We start from the raw sequence: 19766 nt of genomic DNA, 5'->3' as shown, positions 1-19766 counted from the left end.
CGGAGTCTGGAATTTGTGCCCGATATGGCGATAGGCTCGCCCCCTATCACATCATGGGACGGAACATACTTGGCGAAAAGTGGGTGCCCTAGTTGCGCCTCTGCATACCCCTTCGGGGATAAAATGCGTGATGTTATGTATGTAGGAAATGCAAGTAAATATTAGAAAAGTATATCAAGCTGGCAGTTAAATTTAGTTTATTTTTGTTAGTACCATACACTCAGACATATAGCAACCAGACCATATAGACCAGGTAAATAAATAATTTATAATTATGATACAACTAACGAAAATAATTACATTACAGGTATCTCATGCAGCCTTTACTCTTAATTACCTATAGTATATTTATGTTTGAAACATTGGTTTCACACATGAATTTATCTAGTTATATAATATATATATAGTACATCCAATTAACTTATATTATAAATTACAAGTTACTTTCATGAAAAACATATTTTCAGGCTTATTTTAAGCACAATTTTTGTAAGCTATTATAAAATCTACATTTTAATCTACATTGTATTGTAATAGTTTGGATATTTCTTAATTGCTTTATAATACAAACAAAATATTATTTACAATATAGGGTAGCGAGAAACATTAAAATATATCGAAGCCAGGTTTGTACACAAAAAAAGTTCTTTGTTCAAGCAGGTTAACAGTCTCCTCTCATCCTTTTTTTCTTCATTGCTGAGGGTCGTGATCCCCTGAACAATGAAAATGGAGTAATCTTTGTTTAGATTAAGTTGCGTTACCTATTCCTATCTTAGGCATCGTGGAGCGCAGTATCATGTTTGATGGCTAAGAATGGAGCAGATTTGGTCTGACCATCCAATGGGATTAAGAGCTTTCGGACGTTTGTCCTCGACTTTGTCAGTAACCATCAGTTGTTTGAGGTCATGCCCTTATTTTCTGACTATATAGCCAAAAAACTCCAATACAATCCAAGAGTTGTGCAATTTCATTTTTATTGGCAGCCAGCAGTGTGGTTGTCTGCATAAACAATTATAATTAAGATTTGTTCATAAGTCCCTTTGCCTTTTACAAAACCGCCTGTTCTTGTGGGATTTGCAGGTAGGTAGTGTCAGTAACGGTTATTTTTAATATGGAGCATAACTTTGCTTGCGTAAGATATGAGCATTAAGGTTCTGTAATAATCCTATTTAGAGGTTGTGCCTATTTTGTGTAGTGGTTGAATAACAGATTTAACCCACTCCTCAGGCCATTGACCAGTGCGCCAGATATTGTTGTATATCTTGAGAAAGGCTACCGTTTCGGATGCTCTCATTGATTTTATGATCTCGGCTGTTAGTTGGTCCGGGCCGAGAGCTTTTTTATGGAATGGAGCAATATGGAAGGTTCTAGACTTATGTAGTCCCATTTGATGATCTTAAGCGGTGATATATGATCGTGCGGATTGTCATAAAGTTTCTCGCAGTATTTTCGCCATCGTTTTGCTATGGAGTCCAGATCTTGAAGCAGCGTGCCATGTCCATTCTCGATTCGTTCTTGGCTTAACTTGCTTGTCGAGAAATTTCACTTTTTTGAAGAAATCGGAGCTTTGTAATATGCGGGAATGGTCTTGTATTTCATGACAGATATGGTCAATGAAGTTGTTTTTATCGCGGCGACAAAGTAGTCGAATCGTTTTGCTCCAATCTGAATACTTTTCACGATCTTCTTCACTTGTCAGCCCTCGGGTCTTCAAGGTTTTCAAGGAAAGCCATGGTTGTCTATGTGGAGATGTTGACTGGGTGATTTTTTCAACATATTTCAGGTAAAGGGTCATTAACACTTAATGTAAACAACTAAAGTTGAATTCGTTTTTGAACCAGAAATCACTAGAAGCTTTCCATGAAACCTTTGTGTTAATCTCATTTATTGATTATAACCAGTAGTGAGTATATGCAAGCATATATTTTTTTATATCTGATAATCTAATAATTTGTTACATGCACAAATTGAAAAAAAGATATTATGTTAACTCTAAGCTGTTTTGAATGTTTGTTGCCAATATCAGTTTCAACATTTGTAATGTTTGTGGGGTCCACCAACTTAATCTCCAAAGCACATCTGGTTAATTGCAGTTTCGTAACTTAGTAATGCATTCTCGTGCATGAGGGATTACCATAAGTTCAGCCTGCTTGATTAATTGGCCTGCTGATGCGGTTCGGAACTGTCATGGTCCGGATGTCTAATCTGTAAAAAATTTCATATATTTACATATTATGTCATCTTGTTTCGATAGCATAGAAGCATAGAAGCAAATAATTTTGCATAAAAAAAATCTCTTGCTTGGTGATTGTAGTAGGCAGTTTAAAATTATACAATTTCTTTTTTTTTGCTAATAGTATTAATGTATAGGTGAGTTTGCAAAAATAATAAATATAAATGAAACTTATTATTTATGAGCTGTGGACACCCTTACAACTGGAGACCCCCTTGTCCATTTGTTGGCTTATACTACAAGAAAACTGAATATAATCGCCGATTATGTATAATTTGTTTTACTGTTTATTAACTATGTAAAACTCACATGACGTCACGCGGAAGCGAGCTCTGGTCAAGGTTGTGCTCCACTACGACGAGAATACATAATGTTTTCAGTGTTGGTTCATAATCCAGTATATGCAAATCACTGTTGTCAATTAATCTTTCTGGATTACTGTCGGTGTTGTCCACTGGTCGGTTACTTATGTGTGGACAGGGGCTGCGGAATCGTAAAAACGATCAATAGTACTAAATATTCATTTACTTAGAAATATCTTTTTTTTTCGGAAAAGCATGAGTAGCATCAGCTACTTAGGAATTTTGTTTATTTGTAGTTAATAAATTATATAATACCATACCTTGTGCCACCAAATAAGTACACTTTGTCCTTGTGAATCAAACAGGCCTGCCGTCTTCTCTTACAAGGAACAAAGCCATCTACATTGATGTATTGCCATTCATTGTTTTTTATAGAATAACTGTAAAGATCATTGAAGTGTGTTTTTGTTGTTCCATTAAATCCACCAAAGATGTACATATGGTCATTGTAAAGCCCTGTAACAGGAGAAAATTTTTCAATCTTTCCTTGCTAGTTCCCTGTGCAAGAAATATGTTTGACATTGGCAAAAATGCAACAAATTTGTTACTATTATAAATACAAACATGCAGAATGACTGCGTCTTCCCTCAGGCCATGCTCCACTTGGATTGACTGCTACCCATTTTTCTTCAATAGTATCCAAATAATACACTAGGGGACAGTAAATCTCTTCTTGCGAATTGTAAGGGCTATTTAAGTCACCGCGTCCACCGTATATATACATTCTATGACCGACTGCTACTGCAGTGTGAAAATCTCTATGAGACGGTGGGGGTCCTTGTGCATCAATAAATGTCCACTGTAGAGTGTCTAAGTCTAAACAATGAACTTCTTGCGAATACTGATCAGTAAGATATTCGAACCCTCCAAAAATGTACATCTTGTTATTTATTACACAAGCAGAATGACCATCTTTTGCGAATGGTACCATCCCTGATACGGTCGGAGAGCTCCATTCTAATTTTTTTGTGTCGAAACAAGATAATGTGTCACATGCTACTGCATTATTTCTGCCACCCCACATGTAGACCTGGAAACACAATTTACCTTGATTTGTATATCTAATATGCATAATTTCCTGAATTACGTAAAAGGTCAACCTTGAAAAGGCATACACAAAGTATCAGGTATATTATGTTCACTACTTAAAAATATATTAATTAATTCAAATAAATTCATTTAATTGATTTTAATTGTGTTTTACTAATTTTCTATTCAGGTCTTTATATATCGTTGTTGTAGGTGGAGAACTAAATTACTCAGATTTTGGCCATTTTGGACTTTCATCACTTTTGTGTTGCCCAAAACATGGCACATATTTTGGCCTAACAAGCATTTCATTATCTTATCCCGTTTCGAAATTATGGCTTTTTTATGTTAAAAGTGGAGAAATAAATATATGCAAATAATATATATTTTGTTGTAGAAAAAGTAAATAATTAAATAATGAAATCAATAAATTGCGACTTATAATCTGTTCAATAGTAAAGAAATTAAATAGAATGAGTTGTTTAATTCTTCCTCGAGTCTATTGTTTGTAAACAAAATTAATCAAGTGTGTAGAAGAACTAAACAACTTGATTTGTTTAATTTAGACATTGAAAATCCTAATGGTATTCACTTTAATAAACTCTATAATTGTAATTATTTAACCTTATAATTACATTACCATATGGTTTCTAGTGTGGCAAAACTAAATAACTATACGAGTTATTTAGTTTATTTCAGCAAACTTACAAAACATTGTGGTGGCAGAATTAAATAAGAAGTTTTTATTTTTTTATATTTTTATTCTTCAGGTCAGAGTTTTTTTTGGTAATGCATAATATAATAGATAATAAGACCCAAGATATATAAAAATACCGACACTAAAATTATTTATAGTTTTTTAGTAATGCTTAAAAATAACGAAAAAAAACAGTTAATCGTGTTTATCTCGAAACTAGAAATTTTGAGTTATTTAGTTCTCCACCTACAACGACGAGATATTGGTATGTATGAAAAAGTATATTATATACCTATTTATTTGTCACTGATTGTCCCACAAAATTACAGCTTTTAAGCAAAAAATAAATCACTATCTTACCTTACTTCTTACAAATGCAAAAGTTTGTAAAAATGTTTAAATGTTTGTTAAAGGTAAGTGCAGAAATATCTGGGTGGACCTGGATAAAATTTGGTGCATGGATACTAGGATAGACCATGTCCCGGAATAAACTATAGGCAAACTTTTTATCCTCATAAATTGCTCACAGTGTAAATATTTGAATTATTTATCTGATCACAGATGGTGTTGTGAGTAAGTATAGAGGGAATTGCTTTTGACATAGGCAAAGCCTCAAGCTAACCCTAGTACAACATTGATATTAAAATAGACTGACTACTACACAATATTGGTTACATTATCTGAGACATCATTATTACTGGTATTTTCCCATCAATTATCACACTGGTCTAGGGGCCAATTTTAAAATGATTACCATGTATGAGTTTGAGTTCAAAGGCAAATTGTATTGCATTATAATTCATGCATTGCCCTATAAATCGAATCCAGCAGTTTTAATCACAATTTATGAATTTTATTGGCCATCAATCTTGCAAATTGTATCTATAACTTTTCTATTACTAATATTGTCCAAAGCTTTGATAGTAAATAGATTGATACAGTCATAGTTTATTCAATATTTTTTATAACACTGAACTCTTACAATGAATTACATAATGTCTATTTATATACTGTGCTGACTACAGCTAGTTTAAAAGTGATAATTAGCAAATTAGAATACAGACAGATTGAGAGAGTGCCTAAACATATAAAGGAAATCTTCTTAAGTAAGCCAAAAGTGTACACAAATTGAATGTGCAATAGCTATCTTCCTAAATAATCAGTATTGTCATAGTAATACAAAAGGGAATTATGAAAGTGGAGGAGCTATGAAATTGTTTCAAATCAAAATAAATAATATATTAATAATCAAATTTTAGTATGGTTGGTTCCTGTCTGCCTGGTTCCTATGGTGCAGTGCATTCTTACTAATATTATTACAGTATTATATATTTTGTTTGTACTGTTTTTTTTTTTAATTAATAGAGGTAGTTTTATAAATCCTATAAGGTAAAAAAATTTTTGGTTCCTAACTTTTGCATCAATAATAAATAACCATTGTGGAAGAATGTTATTAACTGGGAAATATTATTCTTTTTATATTTGACAATAAACGAGTTATTGCTTGTGCATTTGCATGCATGCTAAACCTTTCCTGCTTAATATGTTCCTACAACACAAGCCAATGACTGGAAAAAAAAGCCTATGTATTAGTCCAAGACAATCTCCTAGTGTGCCAAATTCATCTAAATACATTCAGCGGTTTCTAAGTTATCTTCTAACAAACTTTTAAACATTTTCACTAAGTTTTGGATTTATAATATTAGTAAGAAATAAGATAAGATGAGAATGTTATTATTTACCTTTTCGCCATAAGCAATCGTTGTGTGTCCGTATCTCTGAAATGGAACAACATCGGTTTTTTTGTAATTCACTGGGGCCCATCTGAGAGTAGCAGTATTAAGTACGTGGACTGGTATCGGTTCCCAATCTTTATACTCTTCCGTAGAACAGTATCCACCGAAAGAATAAATCTTGTTGCCAATGCATACCGCTGCATGATTTACTCTCATAGGCCCACCCTCAATATGCACTATCCATTTCATGGTTTAAATGTTTAATAACAATTACTCTGCACACTGAATAGATACTGAGGAAACAAATAATAATTGATAACTTTTAACTAAAAATAAATCTGATTGATTTTACGGATTGACTCGACCTACACTGATGACTGACATTAGTTCTCGACTGTCGCCTGTCAATTGTCATTGTCAAATGGAACTTTTTAAAATTGCGGTTATTTGGTCATAACGAACCGGCTAAAGACAAAGACCATCCTGCTTTATCAGGCATGTAACACCGAAATAATAACAATAATATAATTAAGAAGGTATTTATAACAAAACAACCAAACCACATTATGGTTCCAAGTTCAATAGTTGATAGGATTAACGTTGAGTAGGGCATACAAGAGGCGGTACATTTGTCCGGGACATGACGTCAAAATGTAAGAGTGGCTCATAATTATATATTGTACTACTTCAAATTTTATGTCGCGGCAGTCGCGTTACTTATTCTCCGTCTCTGGTAAACTGTAGGACGAGGACAGTGAGGTAGAGAACCGCATGCTACAAATTACAATAGGACGTTATTTTACAATGGACATTACATTACTGCGATTCAAGTCGCAAGCGAGAGGGAAATATTTTGAGGGTTAACATTACAAAATACTGTAAGATACGCATTGAAGCGCCGAGCCTCACTACGCCTCGCCTCATTTGAAGTAGGACGTTGTACCGGCTCAATGCTTAAAAGAGGCTACTCTTACAAACTCTTTTTTATGTCATGTCCTACCCAACTCTAGATAGAATACTTATTCTCACTTCTTTTGGTCAAATAATGGGAAACTACCTAGTTTTAGTGCTTATCCATACCTATTATTTATATTTAACCATTTACATGATATGAGTATTTAGTACTTAGGTACCTACATTGTTTTCTGCAGTATTTTACATCTATAGTACTCTAGAGCCACTGGTTTTTAAAGCAATCTGCTACAGTTTTTATTAGGATAGTGGCAGTCTTAGGAGGAGGGACCGGACAACTGCCTTGGGCCTCGCGCAATGCCCAGCTGCAGCAATTTCTGTTTTAGGAAATCATTCTGTAAATCTACAAAACGTCTTATGTACCTACGAAATTGTTGAAATCGAGGACTTTTACTTAACTGTTCTCGTGCTGTAATTTGTTAATATTCCATTTCTTTAGGCATACCTAAGTTAAGTTATAAGTATTTCAAATTTTATTTTTTTACATAATATATACCTACTTATTCCTATTTGATTGCGCGTTTTAGACAGTTTCCAGTTCATTTCTTTATGAACTATAAAAGTAACTAATATGTAAAATAAAAGCCATTGGAATTGCTACAATAAAAACATCGGCCATCAACAAACACTAGGTAACGAGTTCAATGGACATCCCGAGAGGACGTTACCGAGATTCACTGTACCATGACTCAAATTCCCACTGTTAATTTTGATTTCCTTATTGTGTGACAGTGAACAGTTGTGGCTTTTAAAGAAAATGCTGATCTTGAAATTGATCTTTAGTTTGATTCGTTGCTTTTTCCTTCATCTATCAAGTAATCTACACGGGGATACTGCCTGGTGTCGGTAAAGTCCTTAAGAATCAACTTATAGTTTCCCCTTTATTTTTCTCTCTATCTGCGGCTGGATGTAGTAATATTGTACTATATTATTTTCTTAAAGTAATTTTTAAGTTACCTAGTACTAATGCAATCTCATGGAAATCGCATCTGGGTACAATTTCTATAAGGCATTTGATTTATAAACGTTTTAAGTATCTATATAAGTACTTACAAAATTTTTATTTTATTTACTTATTTAAGTGGTCCGAGCTGTAATATCTATTGATGCATTTTTTTTCATCAACAAGAGAGCAATAGGCGTGATCTTTCAACGCCAGGCGGTGTTAGGGAGCGAATCATTTGTTATTATTTCACTCACGCGTCGAGTTTCCAAACAAATTGTATTGTTACTGACAATATGAGTGATTATTTTTCGATTTGATACAAATGTTTCAGTCAACTGCGTTTGATAAAACTAGTATTGACGTCCCCCGATCTCGAACTGAATTTTTACTACGACGGGAAAATGTAATTCAATGTTATAGGGATTTGAAATAAAATAACTAACATTATATTTATAACACATTTATCATGGATATTATAACGACTCTAAACTAATCTATTCCTACTCATATTAAAAGAGGGAAATGTTTATGAGTATGTTTGTAGGTTTGTAGGGGCTAAACTGTAGAATTAGTAAACAGATTTTGTAAATTATTTCAGTAGTATGCAGTTACATTACTCCTGAGTACTTTGGGCTAATTTTAATCACGGAGAAATATTTATCCCGGAAATCATTATCACGCAGGTGGAGCCGCGTACAAAAGCGACATAAGTATGATTGCAGGTAGGATACATCTGCCATATATGTAGGTAATAAAACCCGATAGGTAGGTATTATGATTTGACGTCTATACAAGGACATCAATTAAATGAAATCTTTTAAATTGTAAATAAGAAGGCAACGGTTACGACCACAATTAACTTTATCTACGATAATGGCAAGTTTGGCAACATCTTGGTTGTTATCTAGAAGTCAGTGTCGAAGGGTGAAATTTTTCAGAAGGTAACTCGAGGCAAAATAAATGTTTTGGTTAACATATCGCGATCTATTTAACAGAAAACTGAGATGAAGGTAAATAAACCTAAAAGGGAAACCGGTAGGAATCGGGTTATATGGAAGCTTCGCTACTGCTAGAAGTAGTTTGTTAACCATCAAGAACTTATATTTACCACTAGCTTCCGCCCGCAGCTTCGCCCGCGTGGATTTCGGACTTCAAAAATGGAGCCGGTCGCGAACGTTCGAGAATGTTCGTTTTACGAAGCTAATCGCTACGTGATTCGCTAGCCTCTAGGTGCCAAGCAAGCCGCCTGCCTGTGCGTTCGCGACCTTATATATACAAAAATAATCCTTATAGCATGATTCAATATTCACGCATGATGGCTTATTATTAGCGTATTTCATGTATAACTTTGGTGTTTCTATACCGATTTTTATGATTCTTTTTTATGGAATATTTAATAATGTTAACATTTTTAATTAGGGATGACTGAGAGTGTTATAAACGTAAGAGTAGACAAATATAATGAGAAAGCTTCGAACTGCTAAGCTATCGGGAGTTACACGTGTTATTGTGAGTCAACCATAAAAGATAGACATATGCTGTCGTGGGATATTTTTTACATAATTTTAAGGAGAACATTTCCGTCATACATGATTTCTGTGTAGCTTTAACCATTAAGGTTGCACACGCGACGGAAGCTTAAAAAATGGAGTAACTTCTCCCGTTTTCCCAACATTTCCCTTCACTGCTCTGCTCCTATTAATTGTAGCGTGATGAAAAGTATACTATAACCAGCACAGGAGTATGACAAATAATTGTACCAAGTTTCGTTAAAATCCGTCGAGTAGTTTTTGTTTCTATAACGGTTATACAGACAGACAGACAGACAGACAGAGAGACAAAAATTTTACTAATTGCATTTTTGGCATCAGTATCGATCCCTAATCACCCCCTGATAGTTATTTTGGAAATATATTTCATGTACAGAATTGACCTCTCTACAGATTTATTATAAGTATAGATAGAAGATAAGTATAGATTATTATAAGTATAGATATAGATTACCACCATAAAATAGTAAGCAAGTAAGTTTTATAAACAAATATAGTCCTCAGGCCGACCTTAAGCTTATTGTAAATAGATAATGTTTCTATGTACAAAAACTTTACTTATTTTTGTCGAAGCTGTGCCGAGACGATGACAGTTGACACGTCCTGCGAGACCGTGATGTATAAAAAGCGCATTGCTTATGACGTCCGATCTATAAATCATATTTTGGGGTAGGCAGTCGTCCGGCCGTCTGCTCGGTGACTTTCTTCCTTTTTTGTCTGACTCCTAAACAGTAGCTAGACAAGGGAGCCGATTGGCGACATGTGTTATATTTTCAATTGCGTTTATCAATTGTTATGGTCACGATGTTACCTGCAATGGAGATAATTCAATTTACACATGTTTTGTATCATTAAAACCTAAGTGGTAATTGACGCATGTACAATGTACATGTATGGACGGGGATTCCTTTAGGTATAATTGTTAAAAGTAGGTAAGTAATTAATTACTAATTACTTACAAAAGGTCTGAGGTGCGCGTCGTGGAATCGAGTCTAAGACTTTCACATACGAAATCTGTGTATTTGTTACACTCATTTAAGCAGTCGACATTGGATTTTATATTTCAGTGGAATGATTTACGTTATTGGTTTATTAGCAAACAAAGCTTGCGTAATGTGCATATGTACCGACAGGTGTAAATTCACCTATCTCTACCTACCCCTATTTAGGTAAAAGCGTGATACTATGTGCCTGTGTATTTGAAAACCTTTACCTATACTATAAACTTCAATCGTCAAATCATACCCATTCAAGAGCATACTCGATATCTACATTTGCCATACCTAGCCCACGCTATCTTCGAAATAACAACAGTTTTTTAAAAAGCTTATTTAGATACGTTACACGCACCACCCGTTAACCTATCCAATAGTAACATTTATCATCGGAATCCTATAAAAAGTAAACCGGAACTAATCCCCAAGCCCCACCAGCAGTTCTCCCCTAATCTGCATACGCCAAGGAAAATAATTTCACGCCCTAGCCACATTGAGATGAGACGCCTTTGTTGTGAATTTACAAATAAAATTTGATATGTGGTGAAAAATGTTATACTTTAGCTGAGCTGTTCGGGCGTTTTCCGCGTAAGTATTTACGTAGTCATTTATCGGTAGTTATGCATAATAACATTATTTATAGTATTGAAGTAGATATTTGGTTTGTGATTAATTTAATTTGTCTGAACCCTTAGAAACATTTTAACAAATAAGATCAGTTTTGAAGAGATAGGTAGGTTGTAGAGTTTTATTAAGTAGTTATACCAAGAAACTCGTATTTACTAATAGTTTTTGCATAAAGCGTTATTTTATAATAATTTCAAATCATTATACTTCAAATATTGTTTTTGAAGACTCATTTTTAATTGCGAATATTATGTAAAAAGTAAAAAAAGGCGCATCAAATAACTACTTAAATCACGCAAATGTAATAAAAAGTAGCATTGCAAGTTATACATTAAAGTGTAAATATGTTATCGATATGCTACAACATTACGTCACGTCACATCGCCACAAAAGAGCACAATGTGTCTAGTCGACGCCACGATCGGCGTTATTGATACACGGAAAAGATTTCTCTTTGATAGTTGCGGCCGGTGCGTTTTGACGCATGTCGTCTTGCTTCAGTGATGCGACAAAATTTACGATTTTGTCGATAAAAGAGAGACCAATAAATAATCTTTACAATTCAACTAGCAATTGCATGCATTATTCATAAGTTTACGATGCGAGTATTGTTTTTGCGTTTCGATTGTTGAATTGACAGTTTAATGGTTTAAATTGAAAATTATAATTTACCGTTAAACATGTCTATTGTTCGCAATTGTTATTTCTTTGTAAATTCTACTTTGCACTTAAATAGTATTAATCATTATTATGATTTTTTTCTGGTAATAATGTATGAATTATGAGAAAAGTTGATGCTTTTTTTATATCTATAGTTTTAAACAGACTTAATTCTTAAAGAAATTTACCGCCTTAAAAGTCTAACTGCCTTCTTATCTACAACAACAACTAGGTATATCTAATATTATCCAAGAAATGGTCAGTTTATGTAAACCCTTTTTTTTCTGCTCCTAATTTGAGAACCTCTATTTTAAAATATATATTTTTAAATATTTCAGTTAGTCTGCGTGAGGCTGTATTTAATATAAAATTTATTTAGCAATATCGATACCTTGCGTGGTACGTCCCCAAATATCATAACATAAGGCGAATGTTCCCCACACAGCGTCACATTTATTGATGGACTTTGGAAGTTTTCAATATTATGGCTACTTTACATATCATACGAATAGTTTTATTACGATTTCGCATTTGCCACCTGATGTGAAATGTGATTTTTAGCATAGGGCCGTTTTTTGGAAATACCTCGTATTTTACTATTATTGAATGAAGCGAATGGTTCCAATAAAAATACAAATCATATTTACTCTAAGGCGGTAACGAAAGGAATTAAGATCGTATTGAATATATTGTTACTGCTGTTTTTATAGCAAAATGTAGTTTAACGAGCAATTAGATTATTTGATTGTAATTGATTGAAAGAAATAAGACTGTTTGACCTTTAAGGAAAAATAAATTGGAAAGGAATTAAGATCTTTTTTGTGCACCTATATTAATCTATGTGTCATGAACTTACGTTGACCTTGATTTTCTGTAAGATAATAGTATCTCGCCGTGGTGGTGTGCACATTTTTATATCAAGATTTCATGTAGATGCTTAATTGTATCTGCAACTTATTACAGATACTTTACTTACTTACATGAATACACAAAGTTCAAAAGTAGGTACATACTGATCTCTACCCCTTAGCAAATATAAATTTACCTAAAAAATTAGATATAAACAAAGCTATTATATTCCAGGTAAAGTAGTTACTAACTAATTGACCTGAAAAATAGTAGACCGTTATCAAAGCTTTAAAACAGACAGGAAGTATTTTAAAATAGTGCTACAATCCTTTGTCAGTAACTGCGGCAATTTTTTCCTATCTAAACCAACGTCGCTGGAACCGTATGTCATTTTTATGTGGCCACTTTTCGACGTTATATTCCTTTCCATTGTCGCAAAGGTTCTCATAGGGATAAGGGCCTTAATATACGATTATCGGTGGCACTCACTATTGTACTTGACCTATTCCTTGAGTTATTACACTTATCTTCAATGATAGCTTAATTTTGAGATTCTTTCGTACTTTATGGTATGTAGGGAGATGACATTAAAGGTCGAAATAAATGAAAATGATTACTAAGAAAAGTACTGATTATAAATTGCATGGTGTATTTGGAGTATAAAAATAGCAGAAGTAATAAATTAGCATTAATGATAAAATTACATAGAGGACATCACCACAGAGAACATTCTGTGTTTTAAAATTGAGTTCGTAAAGAAATTGACAGATTGAAATGTGGGTTTATTAAAATGGCCCTTGTCAATATTCAAGTTTTTCATTTCCCTCTTTTTATTAAAGATTTAGAAATAGACAATCATGCTAATTATTATTTGTCTTCTAAATAGGGCTGAATTTCAATATTAAGCCAAACAGCTGGCAACATCACGTAAGACAAAAAGAGCGGCCATTACGGCCAAGTCGCGTCGCGACTCGCAACTTGAAAACATCCTTATCCAACACATAAAAAGCAGACATCGTTTTTCTTTTAAAAAACTCTCTCATTTGCCTATCAATAGTGGTTGAGGCAGATCTGACCGTAATAAATGTCATATTTTATGGCACTTAGGAAAAAATGCAAGGGAGCCATTTTACATTTTAGCCGGTGACCGGGGATCGCTATGTCGAATTACGCATTTCGAGTAGCCATTTCCTCGGGGAATTTTAAATATTTTTTGTGTGGTATCATTTCGGTTTTTGTTGCTGTCGGATGTTTAATGTTATTTGTACTCTGTGATATATTGGACGTTCGTGATTACATTTTTTCTTTTATATACAGTGTTATCTATTTAATTACACATATTTATCTTATTACATTTTATAAATGTCCTCTAATGTACAATAGAATGCGTTAAATCTATTAACCATATCAGAATACCCAATAAATTATGTTCAAACCGTATTACTAAAATCAAACTGCACACTATTGACTTGCTAATCAGTGTGTTATCTAAAATTCTAATTCACACTCATGTCATAACACTGCAACATTATCCTCTGTTAATATCAAAACACGTGCTGAAGTAGACAACTAAAATCCTACAGTATAATTAATACGAGTCCTAAGTCCCAAAACTGGTGCATTGTGCTATCATATCAGATTAGGCGCTACCATTGTTGCACTAATGAGATTACCCGTGTATGATGCAAAATACCGCCACGGAGCACTGAAATTCACTAAAATGCAGGCTTAATCTCTAAATAACACCAGATTAGTATGGACGAGGTCTCAAACTTTAATGTCTTGTACTACAAAGCACGTGAAATTATTGCTCATATACCTTTAAAATACAAAGACGAGTATTTGAAAAAATGTGCTGTGGTCCAATAAAATAATTATAATTTATTTAGTTATTGATATAACATATACTGGATTCCTCATTGGTTTTATTTTTATATATAACAATTTTTATTTAACGTCATTGTTAAAATGTAAATACACAATTTTTTACAAAAGTAAGTGTTCAAACTACGTTTATTAGTATATTTTTTTTAAACCGGACTAAAACTTATTGGTTTTATTTTAGATATTTCAAAACGTAATTCTAACATCGTCATCTAAAGAAAATGTTGCAGTTGGTGAAGCTGCAAGCGATCAATCAAAGATTAAAGCCGCCCTTCAATCACGTCGTAGAAACGGTATTGCAATTATTCAAATGAAATCTACCGGAGACGTGTTTACCGTCAAGTCAGACGCATTAGAATATCGTACGTGCCTTCTTTATAAAAAAAATGGCAATAATCGTTTAACTGGTCATGCTTTTCAATATTACCTATATCTAAAAAGGTTTATTAATTCGCGCAATACTCCTTTAACAAGAAGTCTTCTAAGATAGTCCCGAAATTATAAGAATTTTACTCCTTCAGATTACACTATAATAAATACTACTTATTGAGAATCTCTCAACACATAAAAATTCGCGACGACCTACTTCAAACCTAATTTATGTTACCTAGGCACCAAGTGCTTATGGCTGGCGAAATGCTACTTGTTTAATTAATAATTACTATTTAGCAAAGAGACAGATCTCCAAGCACTTCTTAGTTTATTTAAGTGACTACCTGATTGTAGTGAAGGAACGTAAAATTTGTTTTGTTCGATGAGGCTTATGGCAAGGGTTTGAAAGCTGACGGATTGATGGATAGTGGATTGTAATAAAACGCTTTACGCATATATGCGTCTAAATAAATTGATCTTAGTTGGAGGGTGGCGGTATATTTTGATAACCAAATAGACAGGCTTTTGTATAAAATCTGCTTTGAATTTACTTTGTAGTATATTCTACTAAACTTAATTAAACTTCGTGTACATTTAACGAATGTTTGAAGCAACTATGTCGTCTACATCAGTACATCAAAATCATTAATTATTTATATGATTCCATTGAGATAATATGTTGTAGAGCACCAGATTATTTTTTTATTGATTTAGGAAAGTTGCTCTTTAATTATAGTCTAATATAATCTTTCTGGTATACTTAATTGTAAACAATTAAAATGTTCATTAATAGAATAAAAATAACTATTATTTATTACAAAATAAGTACGCATGTAGCCGTATTTTATTCCGATTTAAGTTTACTTTTGATAGAGAATGGAATAGGTGTGGTTGGCTTTAGGCTGTTTTATAAGAAACTGTGCGGTAAGTAAAAAGTCAGATATCGACAATACAATATTTGCCCACAGCGGGTGCGAGTTCCCGATAAAAATATTCTATTTATTATAGGAAGCCATGGAGGTACGTTTAAAACGCGTCACGCGTTGACATCTACTTCGGTTCGTTTCAAAACATTACCGATTAAGGATGAACATGTTATACAAATTTTATTTCTATTTTACATATGGTTTTTGAAATCCAATTTAAACAATTTTGATGAATAAAAAATTAAAACTTTGTGTATACAAGAGAAAAAAATATATGATATCAGGCTATGATATTCTTAATAGCCTGATATCATGTATTTTCTTCTCTATTTATATTGTAAATATCAGTGTATTTTTGGTACGTTACGTCGTCACCATTCAGCTATCATATTATTGTCATGCTTATAAGATACAGGCAATTTTAAGCGTTTATATGAAAAAATCACTAGTTACAAGATGACAATAACTAATTACATATCACCAAACATATTTTCATCTCATGTCGTGACATCGAGGTAGTGTAACTATATTGAACATAGTTTTAAAAATAACACTAGTTTTATATAAATATATTATTAGCATTTTAGAAATATAGTGGCAGCCCTGATTGTACCGAGAGATCACGCTTTCACCCGCCCCTGTCAATGTAGAGTCAATACGCGGGAGTGTGAATAATTTTTCATCTATTCCTATTATGTATCGTTACTCTGCTCTGTTATGAACCACCGAATATCTTATTTGGCATGCGTTGCGCCTTAAATTATGCTTAATCATAGAGGATTCACGTGTAGCATGTTATAAATTTTTAGTGTCAGGTACTCTGGAACAAATCAAATAGATAGAATTGCAGGAGCAATAAAGAAGTAGCAAGGAATATTGAATACTAAACTTAATAAATTACTTTGTTTGAAAACTTAACAGTTATTTAGATTTTAAAGTTTTAATGTAATTTATTGGATGTAAATAAAGACGGCTGTGATACGGAAACATTATAGTTGGCCTACTTACATACATCGTTTTATAAAAACAGAGGTTACCTATCATATTGCTGCATAATATTCAGAAAATAAACACACACTGAGTTCACCGTAGGTATTCTTAGAAAAGATATGAAAAACAGCGTATGTACTAACATAAAGCTGAAAAAAGTAGTGGCCAACTAAAAAAATCCACACAAGACTATTCAGCGTAAAAGTATCATTCATTTTGCAGTGCGGTCAGCAGCGACTAAGCCGCCTTGCAAAGTCAAAAGGGCTTTGACTTCAAAGCGTTGGGAAATAACTGGCAACACCAAGAGAATGCAAAATAAACTGGCATCACTAAGGTGAGAGTGCAAAATAAATGCAGCAACACCACATTACACAGCCATTGAATCAAAAGACAGACCGAGCGTGAAGTGTTGAAAACTGGGAAAAAATGAAGATACTCCCGTGCTGTGGAATGCCTATTCTGGGATCTTAAAGTAGGCTGAGTGCGACCACACTAAGGGGATAAAATACATCTAACATGCTCCTGTGTGCACTTTGTCGGCCATATTAACTTGATCATCGCTTCGATGGTTAAGCGATACAGTACTTAATACTACTACTACTACTATGCTATGGGTCTCAGCAGTACCATCACTACATTTTGGGGCAGGGAATTATACGTGGGGTAATAGTTATAAGATGTTTAAAATTAGTCATCATCTTATAGACAAATTTGCCGAGAATTTCCCAAGATTTGATATTCTCTAAGGTTTAGCAATAGACTTCCTATCTCATGAGGGGTCGGGACGGAGCTAAGGTCAGCAAATTAGACTTGTAACGCAAGTAATGTGATAAATAATCCCGAAAATTGATAATATTGCATAAATAAGATTTCAGTATTTTAAGAACTACAAAATTAAATGTGGAAACTGCAATAAAATATTTTTTTGAAGCTAAATAATTTAATTATTATATGTATTTGACTTTCTTGCGTCTATTATAATAACTAGAGTAACGACGGCTTTCTGGAAATAAAACGGATTGTCAATGGGAACATCGCGGGTTGATTTTATTCGCCCTTAAAATATTTTTCGTTTCAACAATAAAAGAAAACTTTACCTAAAATATAGAATTAATGTCAGCTTCCATCCTGTATAGATATGTAATCACAAGCGTTGTTTCACATGTGGGAACTAGTGTAGAGCCGTGTAAATATTGGCAGACAGTTTTATACGGAGAGACGGATGATTTTTACATCAAAAGCGACGCGGAACGGTTCAAAGCGAAGTGGCAAGTGGAACTTAAATCACACCATCTAAACACGCGGTTAATATGACACTTGCTTTGCCACGGGTGTAAGTGTGAACTGTCCTTGCTAATTGTAATGTGTGTTGACTCTACGATGTGTCATCCTTTGATAGAAACGGCATAATATATGTCTGCTGGGGGTATTCTTGATTTGCTGGTATAGGATAGGTATGTTTTTGTGTTGTGACTGTAGATTTTATATAGTAAGTTTTAGGATATGTGTCCATTTATTAAAGGTGTCATGTTTAATAATTATTTAACGTATTTTATGAGATTTTGACCAGACATTATTTTTTGTGGCATTATTTTGAAGGCGCCAAAACTGTAATTGACGTCGGATAAATACCAGTTTGTAATAATTTTTCGGAATTTTCCCATGTATTTGGGGGTATGTTGTATAACTCAAACTTACGACTTATTATCTGTAGAATAGTCAAAAACTGCGTTTTCATACACAATCGGAACCTAATCAACGGAAATATTACGTAGAATAGGAAACCAGTTCTTCCTTCCTTGTAGAGCGAAAGGCAGACGACACAATAATTACTATCATGCTAAGTCTAAATGTTAATATGATAAATACGTGTTAATAGTATGTGAACACGCAAATTAATAACTGAACTAGGAATATGTTATAACATGCACATTGCACAATTCATTAACAATAAACTCAAGAAATGAGGTATTTTAGTTAACATAATTTTCTCGCTTTTCTTATTAAGATAAACATAGAAATCGTCCAAGTACATTTAATTCCATAAAAACAGAGAAGATTAAACTAAAAGCCATACATTAATAAAAGGCATACACAGTTTCTTCGTTAGCGTGATAGCGCAATGGCGTGGCCATAGCGGCTCCGAGAGCAAATTATCGAAAACATAAATTATTGAAAGAGCCGCACGTACCTTGCATTGTGAACAAATTTAATTTCCTAGTTCGAACAACCACTAAATGCATGAAACGGCCCGCCGCGCCGTGAGCACGGCGACCTGCCGTACTATTGGTTGCATTATTTACTGCACTTTGGTGCACTGAAAAGCAACGTAATTAATTGGGTTATTGCTTGTGGTATTGTACGAGTGCTTTTCTCATATTTTGTACGAAAAATGTTACGTCTTTTTTGTTGTATCTCAGTTTTATTAAACTTATAATCTTTTTTGTTAATATTATGTAACTTAAATAGTAGAAATACTTTAAACAGGATGGAGTGGGAAGGGATTCCATTTGTCAGAATGGTTAAAACTGCGCAAAAATAAATTGGTGATGTGTTTTAAATGGTTCTTCTATTAAAGTAAGACTAAGCAACGTATTCTATCTGTAGTTTAAAACAAAGTTTTACAACTCAAGATTTTCACTCCAAAAAACTCAAGAAGAGGTCAGACGTTCTTCAATAGAGAAGAGAACTCAAATTGACTTTACTTTTGAGAGCTAGTCGCATAAATTATGTCAAAATTTGTCCTCGTGATCATTACAGCCGGTAACTAAATAACTTCTGCTAAACCACCATTCAAGTACCATTCTCAAAATTCCCTATCTGCACGTTTACAATCAATGCAATCACATTGCATTTTCATTTCATTCCTTCCATTGATAGCTGCGTAGGTAAAATATATAGTTTCCCATCGGGGATTACAGTTGTTGGGCGTCGCGTC

The 19766-nt window shown here is 33.5% G+C and overlaps 1 protein-coding gene across 1 annotated transcript; it reads right to left on the bottom strand.

Annotated features, from left to right (window-relative positions):
• Window positions 1-174: 174 nt before the first annotated feature.
• Window positions 175-6461, bottom strand: LOC115440435 (kelch domain-containing protein 3). The gene is made up of 5 exons (XM_030164734.2): window positions 6064-6461; window positions 3160-3625; window positions 2856-3051; window positions 2543-2716; window positions 175-2205 (listed from the first exon to the last, which is right to left on the bottom strand). Exons 1-5 carry the CDS (start codon window positions 6304-6306, stop codon window positions 2142-2144), a joined length of 1143 nt encoding a protein of 380 aa, XP_030020594.1. The 5' UTR covers window positions 6307-6461; the 3' UTR covers window positions 175-2141.
• Between the last annotated feature and the right edge of the window lie 13305 nt (window positions 6462-19766).

This window comes from Manduca sexta, chromosome 24 (assembly GCF_014839805.1).
Source record: "Manduca sexta isolate Smith_Timp_Sample1 chromosome 24, JHU_Msex_v1.0, whole genome shotgun sequence".
NCBI lineage: Eukaryota > Metazoa > Arthropoda > Insecta > Lepidoptera > Sphingidae > Manduca > Manduca sexta.
Note: the sequence above shows the minus strand (reverse complement) of the source record. Positions and strands in the feature narration are given on the sequence as shown.

Excerpts from the sequence above, each read along its gene's own strand:
- LOC115440435 (XM_030164734.2), bottom strand. The coding sequence starts at position 6,306 with ATGAAATGGATAGTGCATATTGAGGGTGGGCCTATGAGAGTAAATCAT. Across the intron at positions 3,626-6,063 it reads CGATTGCTTATGGCGAAAAG|GTCTACATGTGGGGTGGCAG; the intron begins GTAAATAATAAC and ends TTGTGTTTCCAG. Across the intron at positions 2,206-2,542 it reads TCGCTTCCGCGTGACGTCAT|ATTAGACATCCGGACCATGA; the intron begins GTGAGTTTTACA and ends AATTTTTTACAG.